At 38.0% G+C, this 21413-nt stretch overlaps 2 protein-coding genes across 2 annotated transcripts; both read left to right on the top strand.

The window, feature by feature from the left end:
- The first annotated feature begins 803 nt into the window (after nt 1-803).
- Nucleotides 804-6789, top strand: LOC120462808 (phosphatidylinositol 4,5-bisphosphate 3-kinase catalytic subunit gamma isoform). Its single transcript, XM_039651496.2, has 11 exons — nt 804-923; nt 1746-3682; nt 3806-3871; nt 4002-4227; nt 4310-4404; nt 4859-5005; nt 5079-5169; nt 5320-5450; nt 5600-5711; nt 5996-6153; nt 6277-6789. The coding sequence occupies exons 2-11, from the start codon at nt 1751-1753 to the stop codon at nt 6532-6534; spliced, it is 3216 nt and encodes a 1071-aa protein (XP_039507430.2). The 5' UTR covers nt 804-923; nt 1746-1750; the 3' UTR covers nt 6535-6789.
- Nucleotides 6790-10727: 3938 nt separating this feature from the next.
- On the top strand, nt 10728-14862 carry LOC120462855 (uncharacterized). Its single transcript, XM_039651552.2, has 5 exons — nt 10728-11910; nt 12106-12203; nt 12321-12418; nt 13379-13479; nt 13593-14862. Exons 2-5 carry the CDS (start codon nt 12130-12132, stop codon nt 13761-13763), a joined length of 444 nt encoding a protein of 147 aa, XP_039507486.2. The 5' UTR covers nt 10728-11910; nt 12106-12129; the 3' UTR covers nt 13764-14862.
- The last annotated feature ends 6551 nt before the right edge of the window (nt 14863-21413 follow it).

Below are 21413 nucleotides of genomic sequence, written 5' to 3'. Positions count from 1 at the left end.
TATACATTGTTATAACTGACTTTCTGAACTACTTTCTATGTTACTTTCTCCTGCCTGCAACATTTATGTTTTGTCCCACGGCATCTATCTAGGTGAACCGAACAATGGTATAATGATTGAAATTGGCTTTATGCACAGCTCCACTACTTCCTGAACTTCAGCCAGCAACTTGTTTCCTGTCTGCCATTATTGGGCAAACTGATTAATCCAGGTGTGTCTGACCTCAGTAGTCACAACAACAATAATCAGGCACACCTGAATTAATCAAGTTTGTCCAATGTCAGGAGTTTGCTTTTAGCTCCATAGGTTTACAAAATGGAGAAGGTCAAAAAGCGTTAGGTTGTGGCCAGCTCTATATATTAATACAGTGGGTGGGTTTTGGGTGACGTCCACCTGTGAATGCAGACACGATGGTTGGATTGCTTTTACATTGTGAGATCCTATCACAATGCGTCCTCGACTACCTCCGAACCTGGACACGCTGATCGGATAACATTCCGATTAAAAGCGCGTTTACACTTGTCTTTTCATTGCGTATGTGAACAACATCCGGATACAGGTTGCATGTTAATGACAAGTGTAAACGCAGCTATATATCACCATGATGAAAGCTTACTATTGGCTTACGACTCAAATAGAATTATCAGGCAAGGTAGCTTCCCCACTATACATAAAAATAATCTGGTCATAGGAAATAAATTCTGAATTGAATGAAACCAACAAGCGAAAACAAGTCTAGAATGATTAAAACTTTCTTCCTCCCAGGTGCACAAAGACAAAAGAATGAGGAAGTGATGAGTCGTTGTGCAATCAGTCACTCACTTCACATTGATGCATTACAGTAAGGGAAATTGATCTGTTCCTCACACACTCGCACACAAGCCACAGGAACTGACCTGAAACCAAACACACAGAGACTATAGGTAAGTGCAATTTTACTGAATGCAACAGAAGTTTACATTTAGTTGGTATTTTTTTTTAAAGTTTTAAAACTTTTTGTGAGGAATTTACAATAGTCTACTTACAGATGACTTATAGATTCTTCTTAAATGGCTGGCAGAACCACTTTGTGTGTTGCAAAATTTTTGTTGCCATCTTCCTTATATATACAGTATAACTTAATATTTTGTTAATACTTTTAAGGTCCAAGGTTTTTCTTATTTTCGCAGTAAATCAAATATTTAGCTTCAGAAAGATAGGGAAATGCAATGAGGAAGCAACCCTAATATTTACCAACAACATTGTTGGAATGTAAAGATAACAACAACTGGTTTTAAATATTTTATTTTATGAAAACATGCTAAAACATGTGCATCATATTACAGAAGTCACTCTCTCTGAACCTAACTTTTGTTAACTTTCTACAGTAGATCAATGTTGTAACTGCATAGCAAAACTCTAAGGGTATATTTACACCAGGAAAGTCCGCTAGTAGTCCACCTCTTCAGTTGGGTTTCGGTATGTTTGTTTGGTCCGCACCCGAGTGTGATTGTTGTTGTATTCACAGCCCTGGCCTTTGCTCTTTCAAAGCACCTTAGCATCATGACAGAGAGTTTAACAAGTGCAAGCACCAGTCCACCATTTTCTTTGAAACAAACTTACCCCTCATCCCAACCAGGATGCCAGTTGATATAATTCATTTCTGGACCACAAAAAGCACAAGCCACTCCCTGTTTTGAAAAGACAATTTTAAAATAAAAGTAGTTCTAGCTGAATATGCTCATGCTAAGTCTATTCCTTTCCAGCATCCATGGAGAACAAATGGTATGCACACCAGCACCAGGAACCTTGCTCCGATAACAGTCTTGTATTTATTTGTAAATTACCGACCAGGGAAGTATTCCAGTCACTGGACAGACAGGAACCTATTCAGATCAAACTCCCAGCACAATGCAGCGTCCATCAGCTTCGTGTGCGCCTGTGTATGCTAGCACAGGAGAATAACAGATTTTTTGAGCCATTTGCACTCCTGGACCCAGAACGATATAGTCTGCTGTACCGCAAGAAGGAGGAGTGGTATGAAATTTATGACGACTATCAGGTATTGCGAACTCTCGATGCACCCTGGTTTCAGGGTACTGATGGTCTTCAGACTGTCTACGTCACTGTTGTGGCTCAGAAAACCACCTCTGTGGAGAGAATATCCTTCCAGGGTATTCTGAATGAATTAATCGGCCATGATTTGGACTCCTCAGACAATAATCGTTTAAGTGAGCTAGGCTATACCCGAAGAAAGTTTGCCACACCGCGAAGGGAAGAACTGAAAAACCGGGATCCCATAGCTTATGCCACTGAACCATGGACAACTTCCACAGTGCTACCAAACGACCAGCAAGGTTACCTTCAGCGAAAACTCTCAGTGATTCTTTATTACAATAGTTCGAACATTTCCATTAAAACTGACTTGACACATACCCCCAGTGATCTTCTCAAGATCTTATGGGAATCATTGCCAAAAGGGGGCCTGTCATTCGAAGAATGGTCTGGTGATCATGTCCTCAAGGTGTGTGGCAGAGAGGAATTCTTGAGCGGAGACTTTAAGCTCTCAGATTATCTTTGGGTCGGGCACTGCCTTAAAAACTCGCAGGAGCTTCATCTCTCAGTGGTTGCCGTCTCATCCCTTCCAGATAACACAGTAAGTAGAGAGTACTGGCCTCTGGTGGACAGCCTCACTGGTCTCTCGAGCACCCACGAGGAACTTTCCCTTAAAGGGAAGGAAGTAGAGGACATTGTGATGATTTCTCTGTGGGACTGTGAGAGGAAGTTCAGGGTTAAACTCTTAGGGTTTGACATCCCAGAACTACCAAGTAAGGTGCCACCACTTGTTCACGTGGAAGCCACCATAATATATGGTCGAAAGATTGTGTCATCGGTTTGTTCAACTCAAAAAGAGTTTACAGATGAAGTGTTGTGGAACACCTGGTTGGAATTTGAAATTCTGATCAGGGATATCCCTCACGGAGCGAAATTAGGCCTCACAATTAATGCTGGTCCCACAGAAGGCACGTCAACCAAGGACACAAAGTCGAACTCGTCTAAAGGACCGGATTACCAGAAGGGAAAAGGGCAAGTACTTTACTTTGTAAACCTCCAGTTGATTGACCATAGATCCCTTCTTACCAAAGGTCCACACACTCTGCATATGTGGTCTTTCCCAGAATGGGACGAGGAGGCATTCACTTACGAGGCGGAAAAACTTTCTACTGCCACAAACCCTGATGTAGCTAAAGCAATGGCAATTACCTTCATGCTGGATCGCTACAGCTTTCCTGTTGTCCTGCCGTGTGGCAGGAGCTCCTCTTTTAGTGGTACATCTCCTGTCTCGGGCTCTTCAACACTGGACCTTTCAGGACAATCCAGACTCTCTTCCCCATCCACTGAGGCTCCTGCAACAATGCCCTTCACAAAGACAGGTTGCCTCAGGAGGCTCAAAGAAGAAAGTGTCCACTATGCCTCAAATTTACCTCAGTTCCTTCGCTCGGTCGACTGGATGATGCCAACAGCGGTTCAGGATGTCCACTGGCTGTTGAGTAACTGGGAACCAGAGGACATAGAGCTGTTTGTGGCCCTTGAGCTCCTGAGTGTGGATTTCGCAGACATGAAGGTCAGAAGTCTGGCAGTTCAAAGATTAGAAATCCTATCCAATGATGAGGTACTTAAGTACCTGCTGCAGCTGGTTCAGGTAAATTGTTGTAAAAGAATACTGACCTATACAATAATTCAAGTGTCAAAGTAATGAGCTAAGAGCTCGTTCTTGGGTTTTTCTCCAACTGTGAGTTCCAAAAAAGCATGCTATTTTCTGTAGACCCTTAAAGTCGAGCCATACCATGATAGCTGTCTGGCAAGATTCCTTCTCAAAAGAGCACTAAGGGTGAGACATATGTTTCCAGCTATGCATACTTCATTAGACAATGTTTCACATCTTTATAATTTTCACCAATAACACATTACATCATTTCACCTGTTAACTCCATGTACTGTTGCCATTTCCTGGAACACAGAGCAGACGGATCGGACACTTCTTTTTCTGGTATTTGCGAAGTGAGGTGGCAGGATGCCCGTTTTTCCGCCAGCGTATGGCGGTTATCCTGGAGGCATACCTATTGGGCTGTGGAGAGGCAATGCTGACTGAATTCCAGCGTCAAGTACAAGTTGTCAATTGTCTGCACAATGTGGCTCTAGCTGTAAAGTTGCTGTACCCAGATAGGACAGACCTTCCATCAACAGGTAAAGTACAAACAACTGTGCCCTCAGTACTTTTTGTGCTTTAAACTGTATATTCATCTACAATATCATGTATATGTCTCAGCTCCTCAGAAGCTGCAGGAGTTGTTAGAGGAGTGCAATTTACCCTCTGACTTCCAGGTGCCTTTTGATCCTCGTGTCAGAGCAGGAAGTATCATAGTGAGTTGATCATATTTAACTATTGATATAGTTTCCAGTATATGCTTGAATATTAAAATGTTATCAGATATTTTATATACAGTAGTAGACTTATAGCAAACATAAGCTTCTCTGTGTTGGGGGTTTGATTTACTCCCAGCCAAACTGCAACTTGTTCCCAACATAAACAGTTTGTAGGCCTTCATAAACTGATTTGAAGAAAAAAAAGTAGCCCTTACATATATAGTATGGCGTGCTCTAATTATTAATTCATCCTCCTGCCGTTCCAAATAACACAGTAACATATTTTGCAAATTATTTTTATTGTTTGGATAAAACCAGTTCACACATTATTCAAAATGTCTTCATTTGTGTTTGTCAGGAGAAAGTCATACAGGTTTGGAATGACATGAGGGTGAGTCTATGATGACATAATTTTTTTTTTTTTTTTTAACTCAAACTATGCTTCACATAGCTGAAAGACTGTAAGGTGATGGCCTCTAAGAAAAAGCCACTCTGGCTTGAGTTCTCCTGCCTAAAGTCAGAAGCTCCAGACTCTCCTCCTGTCGGCATCATCTTTAAGCATGGAGATGACCTCCGACAGGACATGCTCATTATCCAGGTAAACTAGCAACTATTCCAAAATAACAGACTGATTTTCACTAGCATCTTCAAACAAAATGTTGTTTTTTCAGACTCTCGTGGTCATGGACTCAATTTGGCAAGAAAAGGGTTTAGACTTAAACCTGGTGCCTTATGGATGCATTTCAACAGGATATAACATAGGTAATGGTCAGTCTTACTCTTGTACTTATAATAGAAATAAAATCCGCAGTGAAAGCACTTATAAAATGAACAAATATTGACATCAAAGCAAAAAATGTAAAAGTGACTGTTGTTTGACATTTAGCTGACATTTATCTGTCTTTGACTCAGGAATGATTGAGATTGTGCGAAATGCGATCACTATTGCCTCAGTTCAGAAGAGTCAGGGAGGTATGGCAGGAGCTTTCAAAAACAATGCCTTGTATGACTGGCTTCAGAAGAAGTGCCCATTACAGGAAAAAGTAAGCAGATTTAGTGTACTAATTCTATCTCGTGTGAGCCTCCCTCTCTCAGTCAACTCCCTTCCACCAGATCTGAGATGTCTCTATACAGTCTGATAAGTATATATCTGATGATTCTCTTCGTTATGTCTTGTACTTTGGTGCAACAGCACTTTCAAGCTATGGAGAAGTTTGTGAACTCGTGTGCCGGTTACTGTGTGGCCACATATGTGCTGGGTATAGGGGATCGGCACAACGACAACATTATGATCACTGATCAAGGTAAAAGAACAAGTCAATGTTGTCATTTGCCATTTAAGAAAAAGAAGCCATTTTGTACAATGTAATTTGTTTTACATCTGTAAAACCAGTAAACTATGCAGAAAAACACATTACAAGAAAATTATCTTTGAAAAACTTCAATCATCTGCCATCCATTCAAAATGCCTAGAGTATTATAGAAATATTATATTAGAGAGCACAGAACATGGGCATTAATAGATGTACTAATGTTTTACCAATGAATGTGTCTACAGAGAATCTAACAAGTCATCTGTTCTTCTCAGGCAACTTGTTTCACATTGATTTTGGCCACATCTTGGGCAACACTAAAAGCTTCATGGGGGTGAACAGAGAAAGGGTGCCCTTTGTCCTCACCCCCGACTTCCTGTACGTTATGGGCAGGGTGAAAGGCCGCCCCAGCCTTTACTTCAAGAGATTTATGGTATGTTCTATCTCCATTAGTGACAGAGTAACAAGTAAAAAACAAAACAATTTGTGTGTTCAATCACTCAGACACGTGACTTCAACAAAATGCCGCAGCCTCAAGTATCTGTTCTTTCTCTAGGACACCTGTATCAATGCCTATCTATCCCTCCGGTCTCAGTCTCGCCTTCTTGTCACACTCTTCTCTCTAATGCTTCTCACGGGAATCCCTGAGCTCAGCATGTCACAGGACATGCTCTACCTACGTACTGCACTGCAGCAGGATCAAGGGGAGGAGGAGGCTCGGAATCACTTCCTGCAGCAGATTGCACTTTGCGAGCAGAAAGGTTGGACTGTGCAGGCAAACTGGTGGTTTCACTTGATGGCGGGCATTAAATAGAAAACATGAATATACCTTTCTCACAGATATGTAAGTTAGCAAAGAAAATGTGTCTGCGTGCTACAGTTCAAATTTTGTGTTCAACAAAACACTGTGCAGGCAACCTTTCTGCTTGCAAAGTATTCATTTAACTGCACAAATTTAGATTTGGCACATAAATATTCTCTTGTTTTTCCATGCAAGGAAGAAATTTAGAAAGGTTTGTAATGATGTGAGGGTCAATTTTCAACTTTGGGTAAACTATCCTTTTAAATGAAACATTTTATCATGAAAATTCCATGGAGAAAAAAATGTGTTCAAAATAAACAACACATCTTTGTTTGTTACCGTATTTTTTTTCTCATTCAACAATTATCAAAGAACCTGTGTCACAAATCACAGATACATTTAGACCATCTTGAGTGCAGTGTCTCATGACAATACTGTAATATTAACTGACACCAAAAAATGAGACTGTGCAGGTAGAAAGCGTACACTGTAAAAAATAGTGTTGGTTTAACTTAAAAAATGAAGTAACCTGGTTGCCTTAAAATTTTAAGTTGATTTAACTGGAAAAAGTGGGTTAATACAATGAAGGAGATTGATTTAATCATCAGAAACTCAAAATAATAAGTTATCTCAACTAAATAAATTATTTAAATTGATTTGACAAAAGAAAAATATTTGTGATAACAAATCTTGAAAATATTTTTTTTTTTACAGTATAATCACATGCTCTCATATGAGTTCCATTCTGCAAATATATAGTCATTGCCTTTAGAGGGCACCCTGGCTCATATTCACCTCACATGCACTGGGTCATGAGACAACAGACCTAAAAACACGTTGCATGTTAACAATAGACTCTGAGCTAAAACAGTTTGTTCATTAACAGTATTAAAAGTGCAACATAAAAATGTGAAATTCTCCCCATGGCTGTTTTGTGGTATTGCCATGGCTGTTGGTGAGGGTAGGGAGAGAAGGGAGGGGTGTTTGGTGGGTGTAGGGGTGTTTTCAAAGCCAGCAGTTTGGGGGGCATGGGCGGGGGGGATGTCAAGTCTGTCTGAGAGACTGTTTCCAGACAGACAAGCCTCCATGCTTCTCTTAGCTTCTCATCTCTCATCCACTCCATCCTCACATGCTGTTCTTCATTCAGATTTTCCTTTGTTTTTATTCGTTGAGGTATTTTTCTTTTTTTGACTCATTTTTAACCTTGTTTGTCTTAAAAACAGCACCATTGTTTCATTTATTTCACTCATCCTCACTTTTCTTTCTTACTCACTCTCACACACACACACACACACACACACACAAACACACACGCCAAGACTGCATCACAATGCTGCTGATGAAGGATGAGCACATGGTCACCCCACACACTGGCTGAGTACCATTTTTGGGATGTCCTGAGATGAAAGAGATTTACAAGAATTCTCTTTTCCTGTACTTTATGAAAGGTAAGACTTTTCAATAGCTTGTAAGTTGACAAATCTCTCTCTCTCTCTCTCTCTCTCTCTCTCTATATATATATATATATATATATATATATATAAATTACATTGACTTTCTGCTGCAGTTCAAATGTCTTCCCCTAGACTAGATGAGTGTTACATTGAATAATATTTATTGGTTACAATATATTCAATGTATTGGTTACAATAAATATTGTGACTCAAATAATATGCTAAACACTTGATACCCAACATGACTTTCAGGTCAATTACAGTAATCCATAATCAAAACTGCTGTATTGGTTTTACACTAAATCCTCTGTGTGACGCCCTAATTTTAAACCCACATGGATGTGTGGTCATATCCCATCGCCATGTGCTCTCCTAGAGGTCACGCCCTCTGGCTGGTGTTTGATCCAGCCTGCATTTTATAATTGAGAAGCCCTGGTAATTACTGATATGGGCGTGCCAGTGGGCAAGTCAGTTCATATCTGTTTGAGTCTTGGTTACGGAGTGCACGTGAAGGACCCAGGCAAGCAGCAATGGTTTCCAGTACAGAAAAGAGCATTGACCTAGTTCACGTTAGACAGACCAGCCAGACGAGTCCACAATCTCCCCTCATCATTAAAAAAAAAAGCCAGGATTGTATGAGACTTAACAGTAATATTTCTAGTTATTGTCAAATCAATGCAAAGTAATTTCCAATGATAATGCAACAAATTACTGTAAAAAAAGCAAAGCTGTTCTGCATCGTAGGCAATTAATTCCAAATTTGTGCCAAGTATTTAAGGTTTACGGGAAGGGTGAGGGTCAATAGTGTAATTACTGATGGAATTACAGTAATTAATTATAGCTGTATTTGAATGCAGGTGTTTTAAAGCTATACTGTGTAACTCTTTTAGTTTATTCTTAGCTAAAAACACTTAGTTCTTTCAAAAATACATGTGCTCATTAATGTATATTTACTTCGTTCAAGTAATAAAGTATTCTCGTGAGTGTATAATATGCCATTGAAAATACATACAGGTAAGGGGTTCTAATGTCGGTCGCCATATTGGCCCTCCATCTTGAAAGCACATTAGCCAAAGAGGGACATACCCGTTAATTCAAGCTTTGCCTTTCGCGTTTACCTTTGAGTTAACAATCAAGGACGAGGTCGAACTGGAAGCCATGTTAATCTTGGACTACATTGGCCACCGTAGGAGTTAAAACGAAATCGGAATTGAGAGGAACAGAAAGTAATATTCACTGGATGGTCATATACCTGTTCACCGCTAGATGGCGGTAAAAATCACACAGTGTAGCTTTAATTATAAGTAAAATGTAAAAACATGGATTGTATCAAATGATCAATTTAAATGTTAGTTCATAGACGTTAAAGACACCTAATTTAAAGCTGCAGTCCATAGCTTTTTGTTGGGTTAAATATGATCCAAAATACATATTTGAGAAAATACATAACCAGCCATTGTTCAAAACTATCTACTTTCCTATCTAGAATGATTCAAAGGGATAAGCTTGAAATAATGTTTTTAATTCCATTGGTACACACAAAACATTTTCACACATCCTTGTGCTATCATTTCATTTCATCATTTCTTCTCACAAATAGCACTATAACTTTGGAAATGTATGGCTTTTATGAATTTCTTTTTCTCAAACATCAATATACAGTATAGAATGGTTTAATGCAATTATTTTTATGGCTGCAAACATGTAGAGATTTGTGTACACACAACAGGTGTGTCTTTAATCAAATTGTCTTTTCTTTTCAAATCTGTCTGGTTAAGTACAGGTGTGGCTACATTCAACTTAAATTGACATAAACGCAGCTCATTAGCCTCAGGTCTAAACTTAAAAGGATCACGAAACCCTAAAACACATTCTTGAGCTGATTTTTGGTGAATAATGAATAATGATTTAGTGAATAATGACTTAAATTTCAATTGATTTTTCAAAGCTATTGTATGGCACCAGAAGACTTGGAATATAGTGCGAGTTGTATAAGTGACAGGCAATGCCCATGTCATTAATGACAATGAGCATTGTGACAATAATTAAAAAAAAAATCTTAGTTTGTGATCCACTAAATAATAACACGGGACTGGTCTAGAACAACATGAGAGCGAGTAAAAAAAATCTTTTGGGTGAATGGCCCCTTTAAGTGTCTATATCTATTTATTTAAAATTGAGTGACTGAAGGATGTTTTTTAATTTTTATGTTTCAAATTTACAAAAGTGTATGATAAAAGCAATTAAATTAAAACAAATGTGTGTGTGTGTGCTGTTTTTTCCCCTTGTCTCACACAGATCCGCTGCCATGCTGATTCTGGGAGGTCCTCTCTTTTCAGCACTGATGGTCCATGGCTAAGCTGCTATGACACACTGCAGCGTCCTTCAGAGGGGCCCTCCAATTACCACAGAGGCACACGAACCACAAAAAAACAATGTACATCCAATCTATGGAAAGGTCCTCTGGAAGCAATCCATAAATCAGTATGAGTAAATGAGACTAAGACTCTCATAGAAGACATGTGTTTCAAATGAGTGACATGGCATTTGATTGGGTTTTCACCTTTTAATGCATTTGTGCTATTCATTTAAAGCTTATTTAATGGTGCCACACCAAAACAGTACCCCACCCTGCATCTACCTTTTGTAGCATGACTGATTTCCTCTGGTGTTCAGAGTGGACTGGAGTTTTCTAGCACCATTTGAAATCGGTCGTGCTGAAAGGTATGGCGTCTGCTTCATATGAGCACACCAAAGAACACTTTGTAGCTGGTGAAAGGACAGGAAATAGTTGAGGTGAAGTTAAAAGTTGTAAACCTAAAAACCGCTGGAGGTTGGAAATGAACCAAGGTTTCTAACACTTAACATTCTAATAATTTAAAATTTATTCTAGTGGAGTAATAAGCTTTTTTTTGTTTTTTATCGTGAAAATGAAATTTAAAAAAAAGAAAGAAAAATCATCTAAGTAGCATAAGTATTGAAGGGGTCAGGTAACGCCATTGCGTTGGATTTAGACGAAATTTCAAAAGCGTCACTATATGACGCTGTAGGATGAGAATGCGTTGGAACATTATTTACTTTCATACTAAGAACATGGTCACTTTTTGTCAAGAAACCTTTTAATTCATACACACAGTGCTAATTTACAAAATAAGAGTTCATCATTTTAAGATGAGCTCAGAATCAAAATTCTGATTGTTAATTTCCATTCTGATATTATAAACTCTTATTTTTAGTGTGTTTAAAGTTTTACGCTTTTTTCATTACTATGTTTCATTCAATTTAATAGACAGGCGACTGAAATCTATATGTGCTCACAACTTTCATACAGTAGATGATTTTAAGATTTTCATAATATGCTATTTTTATTATGAGTACAGAATTCATTAGTGTTTAAAATCTACAGATTGTCCATTCGGACAGAAATAAAAAAAGAAAGCTGTCACAGGTAGGGTACTAAGATGCACTTTTTGGGCACAAAGGTGTATCTCTTGAAAGGCTACAGCCCCACTGACAGGTTTTGTACCTTTTTTCTAAGAGTGTTTAACATACTTTGTCTTGTCAGTTTCTTTTATTTTTCGCTCATCAGCTTTAGGATTAACAGGACATGTTTGGACCCGCAGGTCTAGAGTCAATCATTAAACACATCATCTCTGGGCCAACACATACTATCCTACAATCCCTGGACAGCAATGGCAAGTGTCAGAAGGGATGGGACTCTGTTTGTCCTCATTCCTGAGAGGAATCAGGTGCTTTCTGTCTCCTGAGTTACCGGATCTCCATGGATGTCACAACCAACCCGCTGCCTGAACTGAGTGGCACGGCTCTACCCAGATCTGTCTCAATCTGATCTGGAATCAGTCAGCTGGATATCACTCCCAGTGTTTCTAAGAGTACAAGGAGAAAGTCACAGATGAAGACAGGATAAATACAGGTGAGAATGTCTATTTTTGCATTTGTGCTGCTAAAGTCTAAGATCTGGGTGATTTCATGAATTACTTATTTGCACCTGAATTTTTAGGCTTTTCTTACATTTTTGGCAACTATACATAAGCAAGGTATATAAGAGGGAAGGTAGAGTATTTGATTTTTTTTTTGTCAAAAAGTAACATCCTTTGTCTGCTCACAGTTGTGCTGTCAAAATGCCTTTAGAATGATGGATCAAGTGGCGGAAAATAAACTGATCCAGGATGAATGCGATCTAAAATGCAAGCAATACCTCATCAGGTATGTGTTTTTTTGGTGGACGGAGTAACGGCTACTTGATATACAGTGTGAGTTGAAGAAGCACATTTTCAGATTGGCTGTTTTAACTATTTGATCAGCTGGTAATTTGTCTTTCAGTTTGTTTGATGAACCGACTGCAGAGTATTTCCTCAGCCCTTCCTATTGTTTAAAGGAAATACCTCCTTGGTTTTCCCAGCTAAAAGATGACATGCAAGGTAGCCTATTGACATTTTTGTTTCTATGGATAACTGTACAGTATAAGAAGTGAATGTATGGGTATACATTACATGCAATAAGATCATTTTGCAAACTTGATTATGATTGTACCACTGTTTATGGTCTATATGATTTTTAATGTTTTTGAAAGAAGTCTCTACCAAGGTTGCATCTATTTGATAAAATATACTGTAACATTGTGAAATATGAATACAACTGGTTTTATTTTAAATATTTTAAATTCCTGTTATGGCAAAGCTGAATTTCCAGCATCATTACTCCAGTCTTGAGTCATATGATCTTTCAGAAATGAATCTAATATCCTTATTTGGAAGCATTTTGACCATGCTTCAATATCCAACGTTTTAGGCACCCTTTAGCGTCAGTTACATGACGCCCTAGGATCGCATCTAACCCTAACCCTACCCCAGACCTAAACCTAACCGCGTCATCTAACTTCTCGACGCTTTACCTTTAGCGTCAGTTATATGACGCCCTATCGCGTCATAAAACTGACGCTAAAGGGGGCCTAAAGCGTGAGATATTGAAGCATGGTCAACATGGTCAGTTCGACGTCGCCTTGGGATGAGAATGCGTTGCAAATAAACATTTCTTATTGTTAGATTTATTGAATTATTGTTGTCTGTGTTGAAAACAGTTGTGCAGCTTAATATTTTGTGGACACTATGATACATTTCATTCAGTATTCTTTGATGAATAGAAAGTTCAGAATAACAGTATTTATTTGAAAAAGAAATCTTTTGTAACATTACAAATGTACACTGTCAATTTTTGATCAGTGTAATGCATCCTTTGGAATAATAGTATTAATTTTAAAAACAACACCAAATCTTAAAGACCTCGAACTTTTGAAATGTAGTAAATAAAAATTTGAAGAAAAAAAAAAGAAATCGTAAAATGAAACATTTAAGATGATTAAGTGTGGTCTCTGTTATTAGATGACATGAGTGCAGTTGCCCTGTGGGATGCTCTGAGACAACGCACTACACAGATACTGCAAGAATCAAACACTGAGCCCTCAATGGTGGTCACTCATGAGGTCAACTCCAGATTTTCTCTTACACCCAACTAAAATAGTCAACTCTGAAATCTCAAAAATGTGTCTTTCCTAAGAGACAACCAGGAACGTTATACTTTGCTCTTATCCAACAGATTGCAAGAAGGGTGACAGACTGGAAGACACTGATAAAAAAGGACCATCTGATGCGTCTAGCAGGGGTGAAATACATGTTCCACTGTGCTCAGCATAACCAAGCCTTTTCTGCCCTCCTTCTACAACACAACCCTCTTTTTGACTATGAGATAAATAATGGACTGAAGTGATTTTTTCCCATAATGCCAAATCCACCAAATAAGCACATGAAGTGAAACAAATGGTATGGAAAGTTGGGATATGACTCAGTTGAGCAATGACATACAGTAGACAAACTGTATAACTAAATTACAGCCTTGTACCAGAACTTATTCAATCTCTATTGTCCCAATAGAGACTTGCACAGGCTTGATACATGAGTCAGGTAATGTAGGCTTTGTACTTGCCCATCACTACCATAGGAGGGCAGCAGATTGTAAATTTGTCTTTTAGTCTCAGTACTGAAACAATTCTTATTCTCTATACAGTGTTTCAACTGGTTTTGCTTCAGGACCTAGATTTTAATAAGGCAACACAATGTAAAAACAATATTTTAACCTGTATATATTGTCAGCTAGGTCATTTTCTCTTAAACCTTGTTCAGTTCTATTGATATCTAACTTAATTATGCACAATTATATGTTGTTGCACTTAGCATATTGCCCCTGTGAATCTATCACTTTCGACCCACCAGCTGAAACCGGCTGAAACACTAATGCTTCAGATTCTGAAACCCTTAAATTATAGATAAAACATTGTTGAATATACTACACTTTGCTCTCTAGATGAGCCTTGATCCCTGCTGTTCATGCATCATTCACCATCTACTCACTGCCCTCATTCTCACAGCTATTAGACTGTGCCTAACTAACCCCTTATTTAGAAAACCAGCAAAAATCAGCATGGAACCTGGAACCTTCCAATTGTACTATTATATTGGTATATTAAAGATATGAATACACAACTTTGACAGACTTTTCTTTTAAAATTTTGCATGACCTTATCTCCCATATGCCTCACTCATGTATTTATCTCAGCAAGACAATCTTCAGGTGTTCACCTTACAGGAAGAAAGCCCTGAATTTGCAATGCATGAATCCTCTGACTGCAATATTATGTTAATGCATTTATCAATTATACTGAATTATTTGTTTAGAATAGGTTTTCCATCACATCTAATCGAAGATGCCTCATGTTCATAATGTTAAATGTCTCTTAACCTGCATTACACTGAAACCTAAATGTTTCATCTCAGATGGGAAGGTTTAAATACGTCATCTCAATAAACTTGCGGTGTATCAGCCGAATATCGTTTTCTCGTTGATAGAGTAAATGATAAAATAAGACTCAAACCTGGAAACCGTTTAAATGTCAAAAAGATCTGGAACATGAACGTGGATTAGGAATATAGCCTACAGTAGCCTATACTTCGCCTCATTTTTTCAGACCACCCCATGTCACCCTCAAGTTACAAATGGATGGGTGTAGTAGGCATACGTTAAACTAAAACTTGTCATTCGAGGATTATTTAAAAACACAAGTCATGACGTCGCCATACAAACACTCTTGCCTGTTTATAATCGAGAGAGAGGGAAAACCCGCGTGGGCTCCTCCTTCTGCACTGAACTGTGCATGTGAACAGGTGGACGCGCAGCTCGTGAAAGGAGCGCTGCTGCGTATTGATACACAGGTAAGAGTTAAAGACTACATTCTAACTTTGTACTTTAATTGATTTACAGGCACTTTAACAGCGTATAGTCTTATTTTAAAATGTTTAAAAGGTGCAGTCTAACTCAGCCTATGGTCGAAACTGGGCAGCTCCATATAGTTTACGAACTTTTCATTTCAAGTGCAATGCTGCACGTTTTCTGCTGTTTCTTTGGTTTTACTAATAGGCTACATATGTTTCATGTCCTGTCACTGAGAGATAGATCTTATTATGTGTTATGAGATTAATTTTTGTGAAAGCGTCTCCATCACTCTAAAGACTCGTTTTGAAAACTATTTCTCTTTGGATTGAAAAGGAATAACATACTCAGACAGAGGAAGAGAGATAAATAATAAGTCATGTGTGACTGTAGATGGAGATCTCTCACGAGAATCATTTCAGTAGTCTAGCTATGAAAAGGGATTATCCACACCCCCCTGCGGTCTGTTGACATTTTCCAGAAAGATGAAATAAAGGAAATTCAGATATTGAACTGCTAACTTACACGAATTAAAAAGTACAGTGTGTACATCAGCTTCAAACATATTGTATCCTAGTTTACTAACAACAAAGCATTTAAACGTACACATATAATTTCTGGAGTCTCTAGACTCCAAATGTAGCCTAATTATTGTAACGTTATACAAAGTTGTTTGATTGAAATTTGGTTTCTAATGGGCTTTATGCCCAGCTGCACTACTTCCTGAACTTCAGCCAGCTCCTTGTTTCCTGTCTGCCATTATTGGCCAAATTGATTAATTCAGGTGTGTCTGATTATTGTTGCCATGACTACTGAGGTCAGGTACACCTGAATTAATCAATTTGGCCAATAATGGCAGACAGGAAACAAGGAGCTGGCTGAAGTTCAGGAAGTAGTGCAGCTGTGCATAAAGTCAATTGGTTTCCAAAAAAGTCATGAAGTTTCAGAGTGCATGTCATCGATTATAATATAAATGTAGTGTATACACTACATCTGTACACTATAAATTATAATATAGCCTAGTGTTAAACTGTAAACAGAATCCTACACTTGCACTCTTGGGAATTCTTCAGCTCATTACATATAGAGACCTTCCATGTTGCCAAACATTTTCCTCCACAATTTCTTCTGAATGTAGGAAGATCTCAAATCACTTTCTTCTTCCTTTAAAGGATAGTAAAAAAAAAAAAAAAAAAAAAATTGTCATGATTTACAGTAGCCTTGCCCTTGTGTCCTTTCTAAACCTGTATGAGTTTCCTCCTCTGTGGAACATTCTCAGTGTTTGTTTATTTATTTGTTTGTTTGTCCATATAATGAAATTCACCAAAACTGTTTGGTTACCGACATTCAAAATTTCTTCTTGCGTATTCTGGAAATAATAATTTATTTGGTTGAAATATGCCTTTAATTGTCCAGGAGTTCAATTCATTCTTTTCACAGAATGTGTTCGTCACTGTGATAGCTGTCATTTGCTTGTGAAGTCAGCATTATTATTGGAGTTAATGAGTGTGATCTCACGTAATGACGTAGTGAATGTAATTATTTTATTTTCATTCGAAAATTTTATAAACCACTTAGACCTCAGACACATCAGTGTGGTATTGACCTTGAAGTGACTTGTCCGTATCAGTATCAAGACTGATTATTTACACTCTTCACATTCCTAAAGATCTGCATGTTTTTGCTCTTTTGCAGTGTTTCACATTTCATTTGTCAGAGCTTTCCATGCAGGCTCTGGTGCTGATTACAGAATTTCTTGGACAAGCATATGAAATGTACAAATGAAAATTCAAATGAAAATTCTGTAATTAATTGCTCCCCCTCATGTCGTTCCAAACCCAAAAGACTTTCGTTCATCATCACTGGTGGTGGTTGAGAAGAGACTCCTGACATGAGTGTAAAGCGCATTGGGTGTACAGTAGTATGAAAGCTCTACTGTACATGCCTCATTCATCCATCCATCCATCTTTGGAACACAAATGAAGATCTTTCTGTCCCTCCATAGAAAGTCTTGTGTCTAATGGGTTTAGAATGATATGAAGGTGAGTTTTTTTGACACAGAGGCACAGAGTCATAAAGCTTGGAAATGATCCCTTTTTCTGAGTATAGCTTTAATCGGCTTTCTTTTGACCTTTAGCCTCATTGCTGTGGGTGACAGTAAAGTGTTTAAAGAGTTCCACGAGTCCTATACTTCTAAGAGGGATTGAGGTTCTTCAGACCCTGTTAGCTGGTAGATGCTGGTAACTACACCGATCGAGCAATTGAAATGAATATGAATGTTAACAAATATAGACCTACTAGTTGTGCCTAGCAATGCCCACCTGCAAATCCTCCTTCCCAAACACAGATACTCTTGAGATTAGTTTAAACACATGTTTTGGAAATGCTAGATTACGTCTCTGCGATAATTCCTCGCAGCTGTTGGAAAAGCTGTCAATATTCTGCCTTTCTGTCTCTCATGATAGCTCCGCTGGCCGTTCATTCTCTCTGGAGCCTTATTTAAAACGTCAGTCCTGATTGCTTGGGAATTTCAGGTTTTTGAAGCAGCAAATGAGCAGTCTCATCAGTCAGTTGAGGTATTCTTTACTGTCAGAAATAATGAAATGATGATGGGTCTAAAGTCCTGCGTATAAGACATAATGATTGGCAAGTCTCTGCTCTGTTTTTTGATGTTTTTAGTGAATTGCTCTGAGCCACAATGCCATTATTACAAGCATAGTGAATATATTGATGTGTGTTGCCATCACCATCTGTTGCATAGCATGTTGTAGTGAAAAGTGAAAAAAATTAGTAATTTGGTTCCATGTACTAAAAACAACAACAAAAAAAACTTTATTTTGACTTAATTCAGCAACCAATGTAATTCCTAAGCCCTCTAAAACATGAACATGAACAATTACTCAACAGAAATTACAAATATTTAACAAATGACGATTTTTTGATAAATAGTAATGTTTACTTAATTAAAAAATCCTTGAAATTGTAATATAGAAAATCGTGCATTGGTTTCAATTTGTGGAACACAGATTCACTATTAAAGGGATACTCGACTTTTTTTGGAAATGGGCTCATTTTACAACTTCCTCAGAGTTAAACTGTTGAGTTTTACCGTTTTCGAATCCATTCAGCCGATTTTCTGATATTTAATATCGGTAACCACACAGTTTCTGGTCTCATTGACTTCCATAGGAAAAAAAATATACTATGGTATATGAGACCAGAAACTACCTGGTTACTGATATTCTTCTAAATATCAGAAAATCGGCTGAATGGATTCGAAAACGGTAAAACCCAACTGTCTAAATCTAGGGGAGTTGTAAAATGAGCCTATTTCCAAAAAAAGTGGAGGTTATCTCTTTAACTATGACTTTTGCCCCATTAAACTCCTAATTTACTGCTTAGTCAAGTATGGCAGTTGTTGTAGTGGTTGAAGTTTAGGTATTGGTTAGGATTAATGGATGTACAATATGGTCATGCAGAATAAAGGATTAATATTTGTGCTAAAAGTGCTAATAAACAGCCAATATATTAATAATACGCAAGCTAATAAGCAATTAGTTAATCCCCCAAACTAAAGTGTTACCCTTTCAACTACTCTTTCATCGATCAGACATGTTGTCATGGAATTATTGTATGACTTCATAAATCTTACATGTTGTGATTAAATGTGTCAGTGTATTTGTGAATCGTCTCATGCGTGTGGAGTAATGTACTGTAGCTCTCATGGCATTCTGACAAGAATGCTGGGAATTGTATTGTTCTGCAACATCACTTGTCACTCTACTGAACATTTTGGAATGACCCTCTGAGGGAGACCTGGTCTTTTTCTCAATCTTTCATTCCCTGGAAGTTCAAAGGTGATCATCATGTTCAACATGAGGAATTCTTTAACATGTAATTGGTTCTTTGATCATGAACATAGAGTATCTCCTCAGAACTATGATGAGGCCTCAGGTTTCTTGTCATCCTGCGCGAAATGAAAGAAACGTACTGCTAGATTGTTACATGAAGGCACAGCTTTGTGTGCATTAGGGATCTCAGATTAATGGATAACAAGAACATAAATGTACATAGTTAATAATACTAAAGCTTCTGTATTTTTTCAATGGAACTATTATTAACTTTCATTGTCCCCTGAAGCTAGTCTGTTTAGAAAAAATTGATTAAGTCATGAATAGCTTTGTTTTCTATGGCACTAGGAGACATTCTCAGGTATTTGCACAGTCTTCCAATGATTCCCTCTTACTTACTTAGCCAACACTGATGTGATTGTTGCGCTAATACATTAAACCCTGTCAGGGAGCCTGATGGGTGATTCTTATTAGCATGCTTTTTTGTTGTATGAGAAAGAGCAACTTTTGCATTGTGTTTATGGGAAAAAATATATGAGTTTCAAGCAACAATAACTGTAGTTACTCTGGGATATGCATCCTGAGATAGAAACAAGTAACAGATTTAATCAGCATAACCAACTGAATTTTTAGCTAATTAATTGATTGATCGATTGATTTGGATTGAGATTGACCACTCAAATGGGTGTTGTGCGTGTGTTCAATGGAAAAAGGAAGTGTTAGGAACTGCAATATCTCTGGGACTGAATCTGAAGGTGAGCACAGGTTTTAAGTTTACATTTGGCTACTGTTTGGTCTTACTCCGGAAAAGCCAGAGGCAAGAGGGAGTGAGCTCACGTGAGAGCACTCAGGTTGTCTGGTTAGAGAATAACCTTGGTAATAAATGGTTTTAGGTAAAAAATCAGGTACAGGAGCCAGACAGAGCGTGCTGTTCTGCCTTAAGATTCAATATCCTTCGTACAGAAATGTGATTATGTGATTAATTTTTGAAGGTTGATAACCACAATGCCAAAGCTCAAGGTATTTTCAGCTGATTTCATCTCAGCCTGGTGTAAAGTGGTGCTGTGGTAATATACTATGCACATCAGATGTGTCAACTTGTTGAGCATAATCAGAAATACTGCTGGTGTAATCTTGTTGTGCCTAATATGTGGGGAAGCATGCTTGGGTTTGAACTTTGTCTGTACACGTCTCTCATATTAACCCCAGTCATGTTTTTATGTTCATCCTACCATGTGATAAAATTATTGTTGGAGGGGTGTATTGAACAGTTTTTCCTCCAGTTTGAAGATGGATGGCTTCCAGCACTATTATTGTTGGTTGCACAAACCGATCGTCGTCCCATCCCAAACTCAGATCATTAGTTGAGGCAATTTTAATCTCTCCCACAAATGCAACAGTATTCAACTAAAATATCTGTAGTGATGCCTGTATGGCTTCATTGAAAGCAGTTAAATCAGATATATTTATGATTCATATCCCCTATAGTTGTGTGTGCGCGTTTTGTCAGCTCTTTTGAACAAGGCTGGTTCTATAGTGTCATGCAGACTTTTATAGATTGTCAGATCTAGTAAGTGTTTTAAAATTAATAACCAGTCCTGCAGATGACATTGCAAATGGCACATGCCCTTCAGTTAGCATAAATGTTTTTTAGTTGAGAAAAGGGAATTAAATTGAACTTTGTGTTTGTTACATTGTTTCCTGATATATATATATATATTTGTCTGAATTTTTTGACCCTTTTGAGGGTGAGCAAAACGTGTCATTTGGCATGTGTCCCTTTAAATGCAAATGAGCTGCTGCTCCTGGCACCCTTCCAAAAAGAGGGCGGAGCTTCAAGTGTTAGCACCTCTGATTACCTCACCCAGTCTGAAAATGATGGAGTGACTCAAGAAGTAACAACATGTAATGCAACTGGATGTTTCTGAATGGTTAGTTGGTGAATTTATGTAACTGATGTGGAGTTAACTTGCATTGATTTGCATATTATGTACGCTCGTGTGGGAACTGTCGCAAGATGCCTACAGAGTGACATGCTATTGCATTTGTGTTACTGTACGTGTATTGCAATAAATGTGAAAAGACAGTTTGATCAGACTCACAAACATGGATTCACTCCCTTTCTTGCATCTTCCCAGGGGTGGGGTTTATGTAACTTTTAGGGTTTGTGATGTCACTAACCCATGAGTAAGCTTGTGTAGTCTATCAGCCGTTTTGTTGTTGTCCTTAAAAAGCGATTTCTGCAAAAGAAAATATCTCTCTTTGCTTTGAACTTTGAAACTTTGAGCGTCGTAACTTTGCA

This window comes from Pimephales promelas, chromosome 20 (assembly GCF_988280905.1).
Source record: "Pimephales promelas chromosome 20, fPimPro1.hap1.1, whole genome shotgun sequence".
Classification (NCBI taxonomy): domain Eukaryota; kingdom Metazoa; phylum Chordata; class Actinopteri; order Cypriniformes; family Leuciscidae; genus Pimephales; species Pimephales promelas.
This window is presented reverse-complemented; position numbering and strand designations above follow the sequence as displayed.